The sequence below is a fragment of the Schistocerca gregaria genome, chromosome 11 (assembly GCF_023897955.1).
Source record: "Schistocerca gregaria isolate iqSchGreg1 chromosome 11, iqSchGreg1.2, whole genome shotgun sequence".
In the NCBI taxonomy this organism is placed as follows: domain Eukaryota; kingdom Metazoa; phylum Arthropoda; class Insecta; order Orthoptera; family Acrididae; genus Schistocerca; species Schistocerca gregaria.
Genome location: NC_064930.1, coordinates 113,847,995 through 113,864,589, shown reverse-complemented (window position 1 = coordinate 113,864,589; position 16,595 = coordinate 113,847,995). Strand labels below are relative to the sequence as shown.

Genomic DNA, 16,595 nt, shown 5'->3' with positions numbered 1-16,595 from the left:
TAGATGTAGATTGACCCCAGAACTGACCATGGTCCTTTGGTTCTGAGTTGAGTGGTAGGACTGAACCAGAGGAAGGTTCTGCAACAAGCTAGGCTGTGACTTCCTAGACTTGCACCACAATAGGCTTGGAAACAGTAGGGTCACCCTAAATGAGTCAGGTCTGCACTACACATCAGAGGCTGCTACTCAGGTACCTGACTATGTGTGGTGCGCACAAGAGTTTTCCAGATTAGATGACTCTTCATAATGATGGATGTAGGAAATCCTAGTGGTTAACTGCCAAAGCATTCACAACAAAGTGCCACATTTCGAAGTACTCCTGAAAAACAGTGAAGCTCACATAATACTACCAGCAGGTGCTGAAAGCGGCTTGAAACCTGAAATTGATAGCAGTGAGATTTTTGGAGAAAATTTAAGTGTGTATCTAAAATGTAGGCTAATGAGAAATCGAGTTGATGTGCTTGTCACTGTAGAACAGAAACTCAGATCCACTGAGATAGAAATTGAAACTGCACAAGATAGTTTGGGCAAGACTCAGTATCAGCGATGGGCATAAAATGGTAATTGGATCCTTCTATCGCCCTCCCAGACTCAGCTCCTCGAGTGACCGAAAACTTTAGAGAAAACCTCAGTTTGTTTTAACGCGAGTTTCCCAATCGTACTGCCATCATCACTGGACACTTTTAATCGTCCAACAATTAATTGGGAAAATTACAGTTTTGTTAGTGGTAGATGTGATAAGACATCCTGTGAAACTTCACTAAATGCCTTCTCTGAAAACTGCCCAGAAGAGACAGTTAGGAACCCCAGTCATAATAGAAATGTACTGGATCTAATGGCAACAAATAGACCAAAAACTGGTATGAGCAACCATGATGCAGTTGTGGGCAACAATGGTTACCAAAGTACAAAGGACAACTAAAACAAGTAGAAAGGCATGTACGTTCAGTAAACTACATAAAATATCATAGTGTCATATCTCAGTGAGGAACTTCAAACTTTCAGCACATGGCAGGAGCTTGTAGAGAAACTCTGGCTGAAGTTTAAAAGAGTTGACTATGCACTGGATAGAGATTTACCCAGTAGAACAGTTCATAATGTGAGGGACCCGCTGTGGTATACAGCCACTGTAAAGAAACGGGGAGTACTGCATAATAGATGTAAGACAAAGCGTAGGACTATAGTTAGACAGTGCTGAATGAAACACATTTAAATGTCAAGAGGGCAATGCACGAAGCCTTCAGTGACTATCATAGCAGAATATTGTCAAATGATCTTTCACAAAATCCAAAGAAATTCTGGTCACTTGTAAAGGCTGTTAGTGGCCCCTGTTGTTTACAGAGGAAAACCCAATTTAATACTCGTACCACTGGAAAGACAAGTGAAATCAGTATTAGTGTCTGTGAAGTTGAGAAAGAGCTGAAAACATTAAAAATGAACAAAGCTCCACTGCCCAATGGAATCTCTATTAGATTCTATATTGAATTTGTGGCTGGGTTAGCCTCTCCTGTAAGTGTAATCTATCATAGATCCTTGGAACAAAAAATTGTATCCAGTACTGGAAGAAAGCGAGGCAGCAGCTATCTGTGAGACGGGTAGTAGAAGGGATCCACAAAACTATTGTCCAGTATCTTCGACATCGATTGTTGTAGAACCTTAGAACATTTTCTGAGCTTAAGCATAAAGAGGTATCTTGAACAGAATGACCTCCTCCATGTCAACCAGCACACAATCTGAAAAAAACTGGTCGCGTAAAACCCAATTCGCAATTTTGTCTCATGACATACTGATAGCTTTGGATTTAAGCAGTCACATAAATACAATACTTTTTGATTTCTGAAAAATATTTGATTTGGCATCACACCTACATTTATTATCAAAAGTTTGATCATCTTGGGTATCAGGTGAAATCTGTGACTGAATTGAAGACCTTTTGGTGAGGGGGATACCTCATGTTATGTTGGGTGGACAGTCATCATGAGATGTAAAAGTAACTTCTGGTGTGCCCTAAGGAACTGTGTTGGAACTATTGCTGTTATGTTGTATATTCAATACCTTGTGGACAATATTAATAAAAACCTGAGACTTTTGCAGATGATGCAGTTATCTATAATGAAGTTCTGTCTGAAAGAAGCTGCATAAAAGTTTAACTAAATCTTATCAAGATCTCAAAGTGGTGCCAAGACTTGCTTTAATTGTTCAGAAATGTAAAACCGTGCACTTTTCAAAATGTAAAAAAACATAGTATCCTATGACTGCAATATCACTGAGTCACTCTTGGAATTGGCCAACTCATACAGATATAGACTTTGTAGGGATATGAAATGGAATGATTGAGTAGGCTCTGTTGTGGCTAAAACAGATGATAGACTTCAGCTTACTAGCAAAATATTCAGGAATTGTAATTAATCTACTAAGGAAATTACTTGCAAATCTCTTGTACGAGCCATTCTAGAATATTTCTCAAGTTTGTGGGATCCGTACCAAACAGGACTAGCAGGGGGTATTGAATGTCTACAGAGAATAGCAGCACAAATGGTCACAAGTTCGTTTGACCTGCGGGAGAGTGTCACAGAGATGCTGAAGAAACTGAACAGGTAGACTCTTGAAAATAGATGTGAACTATAGCAAGAAAGTCTAATGACAGATTTTGAAGAACTGGCTTTAAATTGTTACTGTACGAGCATACTAAAATCCCCTATTTATTGCACACATAGGAATCGTCCAACCTCCATGAACCATGGACCTTGACGTTGGTGGGGAGGCTTGTGTGCCTCAGCGATACGGATAGCCGTACCGTAGGTGCAACCACAATGGAGGGGTATCTGCTGAGAGGCCAGACAAATGTGTGGTTCCTTAAGAGGGGCAGCAGCCTTTTCAGTAGTTGCAGGGGCAACAGTCTGGATGATTGACTGATCTGGCCTTGTAACAATAACCAAAACGGCCTTGCTGTGCTGGTACTGCAAACGGCTGAAAGCAAGGGGAAACTACAGCTGTAATTTTTCCCGAGGGAATGCAGCTTTACTCTATGGTTAAATGATGAGGTATTGAATAGAATTAGGGACAAGAGGAGTTTGTGGCACAACTTGACAAGAAGAAGGGACCGGTTGGTAGGACATGTTCAGTTCAGAGACATCAAGGGATCACAAATTTAGCATTGGAGGGCAGCGTGGAGGGTAAAAATCGTAGAGGGAGACCAAGAGATGAATACACTAAGCAGATTCAGAAGGATGTAGGTTGCAGTAGGTACTGGGAGATGAAGAAGCTTGCACAGGATAGAGTAACTTGGAGAGCTGCATCAAACCAGTCTCAGGACTGAAGACAACAACAACAATCAACAACAACAACAACATAGGAATTGTGAGGACATGTTTGAATAATTAAAGCACACACAGAAGCATTCAAACAATAATTCTTCCCACACACTGTTTGTGAGTGGAAGGGGAAGATACCCTAATAACTGGTACAACAGGATGTGCCCTCTGCCATGCATTTTGTGGTGGTTTGCAAGGTATGGATGTAGATTTAGAACTTACAAAATAATTCACAGTGAAGTTCCAGACCATCATAATTTTCCTTTGCAGATTTTGCCTCTATGCTTGTTACATTCTGAACTTTTGCAACATAGTCTCACAGGATGGCAACATAGTGAAAGAACTGGAAGCGAGGTGTAGCAAAGTTAATGCAGTGAGCGCTCAGCTACGATCTACTCTCTTCTACAAGAAGGAAGTCAGTACCGAGACTAAGTTATCTGTGCACCGTTCAATCTTCTGACCAACTTTGTTGTATGGGAGCGAAAGCTGGGTGGATTCAGGTTACCTTATCAACAAGGTTGAGGTTACGGATTTGAAAGTAGCTAGGATGATTGCAGGTACTAGTAGATGGGAACAATGGCAGGAGGGTGTCCACTATGAGGAAATCAAAGAAAAACTGGGAATGAACTCTATAGATGTAGCAGTCAGGGCAAACAGGCTTTGATGGTGGGGTCATGTTACACGCATGGGAGAAGCAAGGTTACCCAAGAGACTCGTGGGTTCAGCAGTAGAGGGTAGGAGGAGTCGGGGCAGACCAAGGAGAAGGTACCTGGATTCAGTTAAGAATGATTTTGAAGTAATAGGCTTAACATCAGAAGAGGCATCAATGTTAGCACTGAGTAGGGGATCATGGAGGAATTTTATAAGGGGAACTATGCTACAGACTGAACGCTGAAAGGTATTATCAGTCTTAAATGATGATGATGATGATGATGATGATGATGATGATGAATAAACTTGTTGAAACTTGATCAGTGATTTCCCTGTGTCCTCGTGAGGGACACTTCATGGTCCACCACTAGATTTGCTAAGAATTCACCAGCTATATCCACGATAGCTGGAAAACAATGAGAGAATTTGTGTTTCACGGAATATCAGTGTGGGCTATGAAAAACAAAAAGTTCCTCAAATGGCGTAGTGAGTGTTGGGAATTACCTCAGCTACAAATAACAGCATTAGGCTGACAAATGTTGACATTGTGGTCAGACTACAGGCAAAGGGTCCACGTCAAAGCACAACTAGCAGACGGCTGGCTCAGTCTTCGAAATATTGTGCAGAACACAGAAACAAAAACCCAGCTGTACACCCGAAAGTACACCATTAATGAAGTGTGCTGGGGAAACCAGTGAGAGCAAAACTGAAATACTGACAATTGATGGGCTTTTATTAAACAAACGTACACAATTCTGAAATAGTTTAAAACGTACACAGTTTTGAAATAGTTTTATGCAAAATCAATTTCTTAGTTAATTTTTCCAACAAATTTTTATCAAGCAGCAAATCAGGAAGCTGAAATATGAAGCTACAGACATCGTAGCTACATTACTTGCAAATGAGAATGTGAACATTACAGTGTATAAATTATTATCCTAAACAAATTTTGCAGAGTTTAACCTCCGAGCCCCATTTCCCCTTTTCCTCCTCTCTCGTTCTGCAGTGTGCTCAACTCTCAGAGCGAGTGCCCTCAACCTTCGGAGTAACCTGCAGTGTCGTGCGAGATCACTGCACGACTCGCAACCACAGACACGTCCGCTCCACACCTCACGACAGCACACAGACAGACCGGCGCTCGCGCACGGGCGCAGTCGCAGACGGATCGGCGTCCCTACCTGGTCTGCTGCGGCCGCGGCCCAGGATGCGCTGGATCTCGCCCGCCTCGCTGCCGGATTCGGACTCGGACTGCGGCCACCTGCCGGTGGGAGACGGGAATGCGGCGCGGTACTGCCAGCGGTCCGGGGACAGCTGTACCGGCTGCTGCGGCTGCGGCTTGCGGACGACCACTCCGTACACTGCGAGAGGAGGGAAGCGATTCTAGTAGACACTCTTACCGGATGTACAGAGGGAGCGATGTGGGACTCCCTTTACAAAATGGTTCAAATGGCTCTGAGCACTATGGGACTTAACTTCTGAGGTCATCAGTCGCCTAGAACTTAGAACTAATTAAACCTAACTAACCTAAGGACATCACAGACATCCATGCCCGAGGCAGGATTCGAACCTGCGATGTTAGCGGTCGCTCGGTTCCAGACTGTAGGGTCTAGAACCGCACGGCCACTCTGGCCGGCCTCCCTTTACACCAAACTGAACACATGTGAATGGGTAACAGTGAACAAGAATTCTCTCTGATGTAAACATAGGCGTATGGTAGCAAAGTGCATTCTTTCTCTTTATTATGGGACCTGCAGCATATATTATGTCACAGTAGGACCTTATGCAGAAAATTAGGAGACACTATGCTGCTTGATATTTTATTTTTGCATATGAACTTATTTTGGCTTTATTGCATTCAATTGCATGTATTTATATTTTACATAATATATAATTTATAAAGGGTTTTTTATAGTGGATGTTTTACTCACATCCTGATGTTGTAGACGTAAATGTGTGAACTTGGAGACATGCAGAAGTGATGGAATGATAGAACACGTTAAGGCATCGGTGCATAACTTACATGGTACAAGAGGGAGTCTGTGGAGGGCAAAGATTGTAGGGGAAGACAGAGATTGGAATACATCAAATCAATACCTGATGATGTAGGGTGCAAGTGCTGGTCCGAGATGAAAAGATTGGCACAAGGGAAGAATTCGTGGTGGGCCATATCAAACAAGTCAGAGCACTGGTCAACAAAAAAAAGTGTTAGTAACAGTTATACAGGGACTATTCAGAAAGTTTGACTTTAAAAAACAAATGAAGTACAAGTAATACATTTTATTATACATGTATGAAAGAGCGATTGACATATTACTTTTCCACATAGTCACCAAACACATTGAGACACTTATCATAGTGGTGGACAAGGTTTGAGATACCTTCATCATAAACTTCTGCCGCCCGAGACTTCAGCCAGTGAGCCACGTCCGCTAGGAGTTCCGCATCGTCATCAAAGTGCAGCGTTGCAAGCCAGTTCTTCATCTTGGAAAACAAGTGGAAGATTGGGGCTGTAGGGCAGATGAGGGAAAATTTCCCATTTGGATGAATTAAGGAGTTCTTTAGTGCAGTTTGCTGTGTGAGGTCGGGCATTGTCGAGCAAAAACAAAATTTTGAAGCTTCCTGGCAGATTAAAACTGTGTGCCGGACTGAGACTCGAACTCGGGACCTTTGCCTTTCGCGCGCAAGTGCTCTACCAACTGAGCTACCCAAGCACGACTCACGCCCCGTCCTCACAGCTTTATTTCTGCCAGTACCTCGTCTCCAACCTTCCAAACTTTACAGAAGCTCTCCTGCGAACCTTGCAGAACTAGCACTACTGAAAGAAAGGATATTGTGGAGACATGGCTTAGCCAAAGCCTGAGGGATGTTCCTAGAATGAAATTTTCACTCTGCAGCGGAGGTGCGCTGATATGAAACTTCCTGGCAGATTAAAACTGTGTGAAGGACCGAGACTCCAACTCGGGACCTTTGCCTTTCGCAGGCGAGTGCTCTACCAACTGAGCTACCCGAGCACAACTCACGCCCCATCCTCACAGGCTTACTTCTGCCAGTACCTCATCTCCTCCACAGGAGAGCTTCTGTAAATTTTGGAAGGTAGAAGTCTCAGTCCGGCACACAGTTTTAACCTGCCAGGAAGTTTCACATTAGCGCACACTCCTCTGCAGAGTGAAAATCTCATTCTGGGAACAAAATTTTGGATGTCAGCTTTCCTCGTCATTTGTTTTGAAATGCTCTTCTAAGGCTGTGCAAAATTTGACAGTACCGAGCAGAATTTAGGGTTGTTTCTATTTGAGAAAATCAATAAGAAACACACCTAGCCTATCCCAAAACACTGTCACCATCAACTTCGTTGCTGACAATGTTTCCCAACATTTTCTTGGTTTTAGGGGGACCTTGTAGGCCCCCACTCTGTGTTCTGTAATTTTGTCTCGCAATTGACATGTTTCACCAACCTCTCATCACCGTTTACAATTTGATCGAGTAATAAGTCACCATGTTTGTGGTAGGGCTCCATAAATGTCAACATTGCCCCCATTCGCTGTCCTTTACGGTGCTCGGTAAGCATTTTGGGTACCCGTCGTGCACAAAATTTGTGGTAGCCTAGCTTTTGAGTGACAATTTCAAACAACAAAGTCTGTGAAACTTGTGGAAAAGAAAGCGAAAGCTCTGTTACTGTGAAGAGCGACAGTTTTGACCAATCGTTTCATGAACTTTAGCGACACGGTCGTCAGTCACAATGTTTGGGCTTCCACTCTTCTCTTCATCGTGAACATTGGTTTGGCCATTTTTAAACCGAATTCACCATTTCCAGATGGAGCATTCACTCATTATGTCGTTTACGTACACTTTGCACAGTTCACAATAAATTTCTATAGATTTTCGGTTTGTTGGCATCAAAAACCGTATCGCAAACCGCACCTCACAACTGGCGGGATTTTCAATTCGGCGCACATTTCAAATTTGAATAGCGAAAAAATCAGACGTGCAGAGACGTTCCTGCTGTCACGGACGGATGCTGACTGAGCTGCCGAGCAAGCACGTACCAAAATATATGCGATCGGTGTGCACCTAGCCGAGTCTGATGGGAATGTTCCCTACATTCTGAATAGCCTCTGTACTTCACTTAAAGTAGGGAGGCGAATGCCAGGCAGGCACCAATGCCGTCGCACACTCACCTGACGAATTGCTGCCGGACAGCTCGCCGCTCGCACTCGGCGGCAGCGGCGGGAGCGGCCTGTCGGGAGTCCCGGTCGGACTGCCGACGGAGCCCGGCGGGGCACTGCGCCGGACCACGACACCGTACGGTCTGCGCCGCTCCGCAGCCACGGACGTTCCGTAGCCGTAGCCGTAGCCGTAGGCGTAGCCCAGGTCGGACAGGTTCACGTAGTTGGCCGCAGACGTGGCGGGCGGCGGCGAGTTTGGCAGGAACACGTCAGACTCCACACTGTCTGCAATTGTAAGGACAGCGTATTGAGCACCTCATTCTCACTGCACGGTGAAGATGTTTTGCTCCTACAAAAAGTCGGTAAAGTAAATAAAGTCATATAGTATGAAGGCTGGGAGACTCCCTCTCCCTGGGCAGATCCAGCCACCTACTTCGAAACGTTTCTATGATAATTAAATGGACACCCTAGCTGCAATTGGGCACTGATATACTTCATTGGAGACATGTTGAAAATGTGTGTGCCCCGACCGTGACTCGAACCCGGGATCTCCTGCTTACGTGGCAGACACTCTGTCCATCCACCGAGGGCACAGAGGATAGTGCGCCTGCAGGGTCTTCTGCTTTGCACGCTCCCTGTGAGACTCGCATTCCCAACATGTCCACACCACTACATTCATAGTGCGCCCAATAGATGTTTGCCCATCATACTCATTACTCGCCGCAGATTAATCCACCAAGTCCCGTACGAGTTTGGGCATATTGTGTGCGTTCGTACAAGAAGGTCAATGGCTGGGAAGTCATATTTTAACCACATATGAACGTAGCGAAAGCTGCATGGTGAAGAACGGTAACCGTTCTTTCGGGGACAGTTACTACCTTCATATATAGTTAGAATATGGCTTCCCGGCCTTTGATCTTCTTGTGCGAATGCACACGCTCTGCCCAAACTCGTACGGGACTTGGTGGATTAATCAGCGACGAGTAATGAGTATGATGGGCAAACATCTATTAGGCGCACTACGAATGTAGTGATGTAGACATGCTGCGAATGTGGGTCTCACGGGAAGCGTGCAAGGGATAAGTCCCTGCAGTCGCGCTATCCTCTGTGCCCTCGGTGGCTCAGATGGATAGAGCGTCTGCCATGTAAGCAGGAGATACCAGGTTCGAGTCCCGGTCGGGGCACACATTTGCAACATGTCCCCAAAGAAGTATATCAATGCCCAATTGCAGCTAGGGTGTTCATTTAATCATCATTTCATTCTAGCGAAAGCTGCATCGTCAAGAACGGTAACTGTTCTTTCGGGAACAGATACTACCTTCATATATAGTGGAAACGCATATATAGTGGAAACGCACATATAGTGAAAACCACTGCAAAGTATGTGCTGTGCTGTGCTGTGCTGTGCTGTGCTGTGCTGTGTGTGTGTGTGTGTGTGTGTGTGTGTGTGTGTGACAGAGAAGGGAGAGGGTTAAATCTGGTGCAGGCCTTTCAAACAGCACCAAGGAAGGTGCCGAAATTAACATCCCCATCTCACAGCCAGATCACTGTCGATACTGTCACATGACCTCATCTCATGACACGCTGCAGACAGGTTTGAAATTTAATCCAGAACATCAGGGCAAAGATTGGTGATGAGAAATTTAATGCCACCACCTCTCTTCCCCTTGCCAGCTGAATACTGGAAGTGAAAATTTGATCCACCACCGGGATTCAAACTGCCTTACCTATGATGATGATGATGATGAGTTGGGTTGAGGGGGTGCTCGACATCACGGTCATCAGTGCCCTGACAAAAAGTCAACACGAAATCTTGTGGGTGGGGACGAAGGCTGTCCCCACATGCACAGCAGTTTATAACGTACTAAAGTCTGCCGCCCTTCCCCACCAGTTTAGGGATGAGCTCTGACAGTTCACAAAATTTCACCACTCTTGTTAACACTGGTATCGTTATCTGCGAGGACGGTGGGCACATCTCCTGTGAGACCGAGGGCTGCCCTAATATCAGTATACAGGACACACTTAGCCACAATATGCTGCAATGAAAGCGGCACGCCACAAACTTCACAGAAAGGTTGATCCTCCCCCCGGAGGAGGAAGCCATGTGTGAAAGGGCTATGCCCGATGCACTGTTTGGTAAGCAAAACCTCCTTCCAGCTGCGAGGCTGACACAGCAAGGCTGAGACGAAGTCCTCCAAGCTTTCGTGGTCAGTTTGAGTGACCGCAGTTTGTTGTCCGACACCTGCAACCATTCAGTCTCCCACTGACCTGTGATGCACCTGTCAGAAAATGAGATAATGGTGTGCATCGGGAAGGGACATTGATGGACAGCACCATGCCAACCTGCTTCCTTGGCAGCTTTATCAGCCATGTCGTTACCCAGTACCCCAACGTGGCCAGGTACCCAGCAAAAGATCACCTCCTTGCCACAGCGTTGGAGCTGCTGTAAGCAGTCATGGATGATCTGAATCAGCAGGTCTACCGGATTTTTTTTTTAAGATAACATTATCGCTGGAGACGAAACCTGTATTTTATTATGACCCAAAGACAAAGCACACGAAGGCTGAATGGCATACCACAGCATTCCCACATCCAAACATCCAAAAAAGGCTCACATGAGAAAATTGAAGGTGAAAGCCGTGCCGATTGTGTTTTTTGACGCCAGTGCCCCGAGGCCAAACTGTCAATGGTGCTTTATACTGCGAAGTACTCCACAGACTGAAAGACAGGGTCCATCATGTGAGTCCAGCCCTCGCCGACGATCGGAGGCTGCATTGTGACAATGTGCCGAGTCACACCTGCTTTGTGGTGGCCAGCTACCTGGCTGGGAAAGGGATTCCAATAATTCCCAGCCCCCCTACAGTCCCAAAGTGGCCCCACCAAACTTTCTTTTGTTCCCCAAACTAAACACTCCCCTGAAAGGACACTGTGGTACCCTGGAGGAGATCTGAGCCACCACGACGAGGGCTTTGAAGGCTATCCCGGACTCAGCGTTCGCGGCGGCATTTGAAGTGTGGAAAACTTGCATGCAGCATGATGTTGATTGTTGTTGTTGTTGTTGTTGTTTTTTGGAGGGGTAAGAGACCAAACAACGAGGTCATCGGTCTCGTCAGGTTAGGGAAGGACGGGGAAGGAAGTCGGCCGTGCCCTTTCATGGAATCATCCTGGCATTTGCCTGGAGTGATTTAGGGAAATCACGGAAAACCTAAATCAGGATGGTCAGACGCGGGATTGAACCGTCGTCCTCCCGAATGCGAGTCCAGTGCAGGATGTTGACTCGAGGGTCATACATTGAAGAGTACTAAGTGGTTGTAGTGATACCTACAATAAATTTTCATTCATAAGCTCTGTCTGATTACTTTTTGTACAAACACTGTAAGTGACCAGAAGGATAGGATGAGCAGGAATTGGTTACTGTTTGCTGATGACGCTGTGATGTATGGGCAACCTGTAGTTCACTAAGGGTATAGGATGACTTGGATGGAAACTGTTTGGTATGATGAACTGCAGCTTGCTCTAAACTTGAAAAAATGTTAGTTAATGCTGACCATTTTAATTGTGTACTGCTAGACACAGTCATGCCGATACAAAATCTAAGTTCAATTTGCAAAGCGACATTAAATGATATAAACATTTAAGACTTGTTGTAGGGAAGGCAAAAGGTCGATTTTGGTTTATTGGAAGAATTCTCCAAAAATGTAGCTGATCTATAAAGGAGGAGGAGGAGGAAGAAGAGGAGACACTGAGGTCATTAGGGATGGAGCACGAGCTGTGATTAGGGAAGGAAATCGTCCTCGCCCTTTCAAACGAACCATCCCGGCATTAGCCTGAAGCAGTTTAGGGAAATCGTGGAAAACCTAAATCGGGATGGTTGGATGCAGGTTCGAACTGTCATCCTTCTGAATGCGAGCCCAGTGTGCTAACCACCACACTGCCTCATTCAGTCTCATCTATAAAGATGACCCCACTTGCGCAATCCATTCTTGAGCACTGCTCGAGTGTTTGGGAGGAGTAAAGGAAGACGTCAAGTCAGTTCATGGACATGCCACTATATTTCTTTCTGATTTGTTAAGTCCGTATGTGAGTAATGTGGAAAGTCTCAATGAACTCTAATGGCTATCCCCAGAGGAAAGGCGACATTCTTTTTGCATTACCAGCATTTGCAACAGACTGCAAAACAATTCTGCTGCCACCAATGTACATCTCACAGAAGGACTGCAGAAATAAGATAAGAGAAATTAGGACTTGTGCGAAAAACGTGAGACAGCCATTTCTCCCTTGCTCCATTTGGAAGTGGAAAAGAAATGGGAATGACTTTCAGCAGTATAAGCTTACCCTCTGCCAAACACCATATGATTGCTTGTGGAGTATGTATGTAGATGCAGATGAAGAAACCATTGTCTGGCAGGCATTTCTGGAATGACTCTGAGGTGATTTACAAGTTGGAATGTTTCCTGGACAGCCAAATTGCAGACTCTTACAACTGAGTTTACTGCAACGTCACCCACTGTTGGAAAAAATGTGACATTTTGGAGAGTCAGCGTGGAGAGAAGAATGGTTGCTGCTTGATCTATGCAAGGTGGTTGCAGTGGCACCGAAATGGAGGGTGGCACAATAAAGGCGGCAATAGTACATTGGGCATTTCAGTGCTGAAGATCACACCACCATTCTCTCTCCTTCCAGGCACCCAACAAATGCTGAAATGTCAGATGCTGAAGTAACTGTATGACACCGCAAATTCACGTGGGTAAGTTATAAAATTATGAGACAGGATTACTGCCCAGTAGGCGAGAGTAGGGCAAAGTGAAACAAAAAATATTAATTCATCTGTAAGAGAATTTTTTTATTTATTATAGTGTCACGTCAGTACCTAGTTTAAATAAGCGCATAGTAGCACATCACAGAACGCCCTTTATAGAGATTAGTAATTATTTCTATTATCTATAATTTTTATTTTTATTTAAATACATGGCAAAAAAACAAGGAAGCACACAAAAGACATGATCAGACGTCAATGTATATGACACACATACACACCACCACTGGGTAATAAATGATGAGAGTTGGAATTCTCTGTAACAGATGGAGCAACCACTAGAAAGCAGTAGTGTCATTTGTTTACTGCCATTACTGTGCCTGTATCTGACACACATACACACCACCAGTGGGTAATAAATGATGAGAGTTGCAATTCTCTGTAACAGATGGAGCAACCACTAGAAAGCATTAGAGTGTCATTTGTTTACTGCCATTACTGTGCCTGTCAGGGTCCCTAACGGGCGCGAACAGTGTCAGATGTCGAGCGGTTACTGTGAAGGGCACCGAGATGGTACGTACCTGTGAGAGACAACACCGGACAGTGTTCGAAAGCAGCTTCGTTACAGAGTCTCCACCTGGTAGGCTGGTGAAATTGGGGAGGATCCAGATTTCTGGGACACACGGATGTACCAGTGGCCCAATGTTGGACTAAACGGTGTAAGGGTGCAAATGTTTGTGTTGGTCAATGGGTGTTAGTGATATACACCCTTACTGCTGAACAGAGATTGTTGGTGTTCATAGAAACATATGTAAGGCTGAGAATTGAACTGTGGAAGACTAGGTTTAAGCATTTAAGCAGTGCTTAATTTCCAAACTTTTAGGTGCCGGAACATGCCCCCTTCTACCACTCCCCCCTCACCGCCGGACAGAGAGAGAGACTTGTGATAAGACTTACAACCAGCTTTCAAATAAAAAAAACGGCTTTAAAATTGGAACTTTTGTTTGAGAACTATGTTGGCACAGACAGACAGACTTAAGGGTCAAACATATACACCTCCCTTTTTTCTGCATTGGGAGTTCAAATTTGCCCCCTATAGGAGCTCCCCCCTGCTGTATAGTGTCAACCATGTTCTAACAAGGGTGTGGGTAGATAAAGACTGCAAGGTCAAAAGTGCCAAGGGCAAAGGGACGTATCGGCTCAAAAGGCTGCTTACACCTGTAACACAGATCACAGGAACTTGAATGGTGTAGAGCCGGAGTCAACTGGGGCATTGAGGTGTTCAGCGATGAGTGTCACTTCTGTTTGTGGCAGTCGGATTGTCACCGACACGTCTGTAGGTGACCTGCGGAAGGTCACATGAACTGGTGATTCTCAAGACAGGTACCTCTCCAGTGCTTGTAATTGTGGTGTGGGGAGCTATTGAATGTATCGGCAGGACTTATTTGGTAATTGTTGAAGTGAGGCTGAATGGTCACCAGTATGCAGCAAGAACGATACAAACTGTTGTCACGCCCTTCAAGACCAGGGTATTGAGTGGCATTTTTCAGCAGGATAACGCAAGCCCCACACTGCAGTTCACACCACAAATGCCTTGAGGAATGTCCATATCCTGAACTGGCCTGCTCGGTCTCGACGTTTGTCGCACATAGAGTGTGCCCAGAATGTGATGGGAAGACGTGTACTTCCATACCAGTCTTCAAAGAGCAAACTACATGAAATGACACAGCACATGTTTCAGACAGGGCAAGAAATTCCTCAAAATAACATTTGGAGGATGTTTGCTTCCATGCCACAATGAATACAATACTCAATTCTTTCCTGCTGGGATAACACCTCATATCGGATTTCACAACAGACATCAGCTTTGAACATAAAAAGTGAAACCATTTAATACACATTTAGATATCAAATCCACAAGGTTGATAAATATCAGACTGATGCTTCATGGTATAACACTTTCCATTTCCATTAGTATACGCAATAGGTAACTGTAGTCCGAAAAGTAACTTGCAAGAAAGGAAAAACAAATTATGAAAAGAAAAGTTGCTACTCACCATATAGTGGAGGTGTTGAGTTGCAGATAGGAACAACAAAAAGATTGTCACAAATATAGCTTTTGTCAAAATTAGACAAAAAACACACTCATGCAAACGCAACTCAAACATATGATTGCAGTCTCAGACGACACTATATGGTGAGTATCAACTTCCTTTGCACAGTATTGTTACATTTCATCCTGGGTTTTCCATTGTTAGAGGAACAAATTAGCACTTTATTGTTACTTAACTGAAGGAAAAAAGGGCAGGTGACGCCTGTATATAAGAAGGGTAGAAGGACGGACCCTCAAAATTACAGACCAATATCCTTAACATCGGTTTGTTACAGGATTCTCGAACATATCCTCAGTCAGAATATAATGAATTTCCTTGAGACAGAGAAGTTGCTGTGCATGCATCAGCACGGCTTTAGAAAGCATCGCTCCTGCGAAATGCAACTCGCGCTTTTTTCACATGATATCTCGTGAACCGTGGATGAAGGTATCAGACGGATACCATATTCCTCAACTTCCAGAAAGCGTTTGACTCGGTGCCCCACTGCAGACTCCTAACTAAGGTACAAGCATATGGGATCGGTTCCCAAGTATGTGAGTTGCTCGAAGACGTCTTAAGTAATAGAATCCAGTATGTTGTCCTCTATGGTGAGTGTTCATCGGAGGTGAGGGTATCATCTGGAGTGCCCCAGGGAAGTGTGGTAGGTTCGCTGCTGTTTTCCATCTACATAAATGATCTTTTGGATAGGGTGGATAGCAATGTGCAGCTGTTTGCTGATGACGCTGTGGTGTACAGGAAGGTGTCATTGAGTAACTGTAGGAGGATACAAGATGACTTGGACAGGATTTGTGATTGGTGTAAAGAATGGCAGCTAATTCTAAATATAGATAAATGTAAATTAATGCAGATGAAGAGGAAAAAGAATCCCATAATGTTTGAATACTCCATTAGTAGTGAAGTGCTTCAAACAGTCACGTCGATTAAATATTTGGGCGTAACATTGCAGAGCGATAAGAAGTGGGACAAGCGTGTAATGGCAGTTGTGGGGAAGGCGGATGGTCGTCTTCGGTTCATTGGTAGAATTTTGGGAAGATGTCGTTCATCTGTAAAGGAGACTGCCCATAAAACACTAATACGACCTATTCTTGAGTACTGCTCGAATGTTTGCGATCCTTATCAGGTGTGATTGAGGGAGGATATAGAAGCAATTCAGAGGCGGGCTGCTAGATTTCTTACTGGTAGGTTTGATCATCACACCATTGTTACGGAAATGCTTCATGAACTCGAGTTGGAGTTTCTGGAGGAAAGAAGGCATTCTTTTCGTGAGTCGCTACTGAGGAAATTTAGAGAACAGTCATTTGAGGCTGACTGCAATACAGTTTTACTGCCGCCAACTTACATTTCGTGGAAAGACCTCAAAGATAAGATAAGAGAGATTAGAGCTCGTACAGTGGCATATAGGCAGTCGTTTTTCCCTCGTTCTGTTTGGGAGTGGAGCAGGGAGAGAAGATGCTAGTTGTGGTACGAGGTACCCTCCACCACACACCGTACGGTGGATTGCGGAGTATGTATTTAGATGTAGATGTAGAAGATTTAGGCTGCAGTAGGTACTGGGAGCTGAAGCAGCTTGCACAGGATAGAGTAGCATGGAGAGCTG

At 44.6% G+C, this 16,595-nt stretch overlaps 1 protein-coding gene across 1 annotated transcript in view; it reads right to left on the bottom strand.

The window, feature by feature from the left end:
- LOC126295230 (uncharacterized) overlaps nt 1–16,595 on the bottom strand; it is a 2,305,622-nt gene that overhangs the window by 1,711,190 nt on the left and 577,837 nt on the right. The window contains exons 25-26 of the mRNA XM_049987579.1: nt 8,141–8,413; nt 5,144–5,323 (exon numbers count right to left, since the gene is read on the bottom strand). Of these exons, the coding sequence (XP_049843536.1) occupies nt 5,144–5,323; nt 8,141–8,413 (453 nt within the window). The remainder of the gene's footprint in view (nt 1–5,143; nt 5,324–8,140; nt 8,414–16,595) is intronic.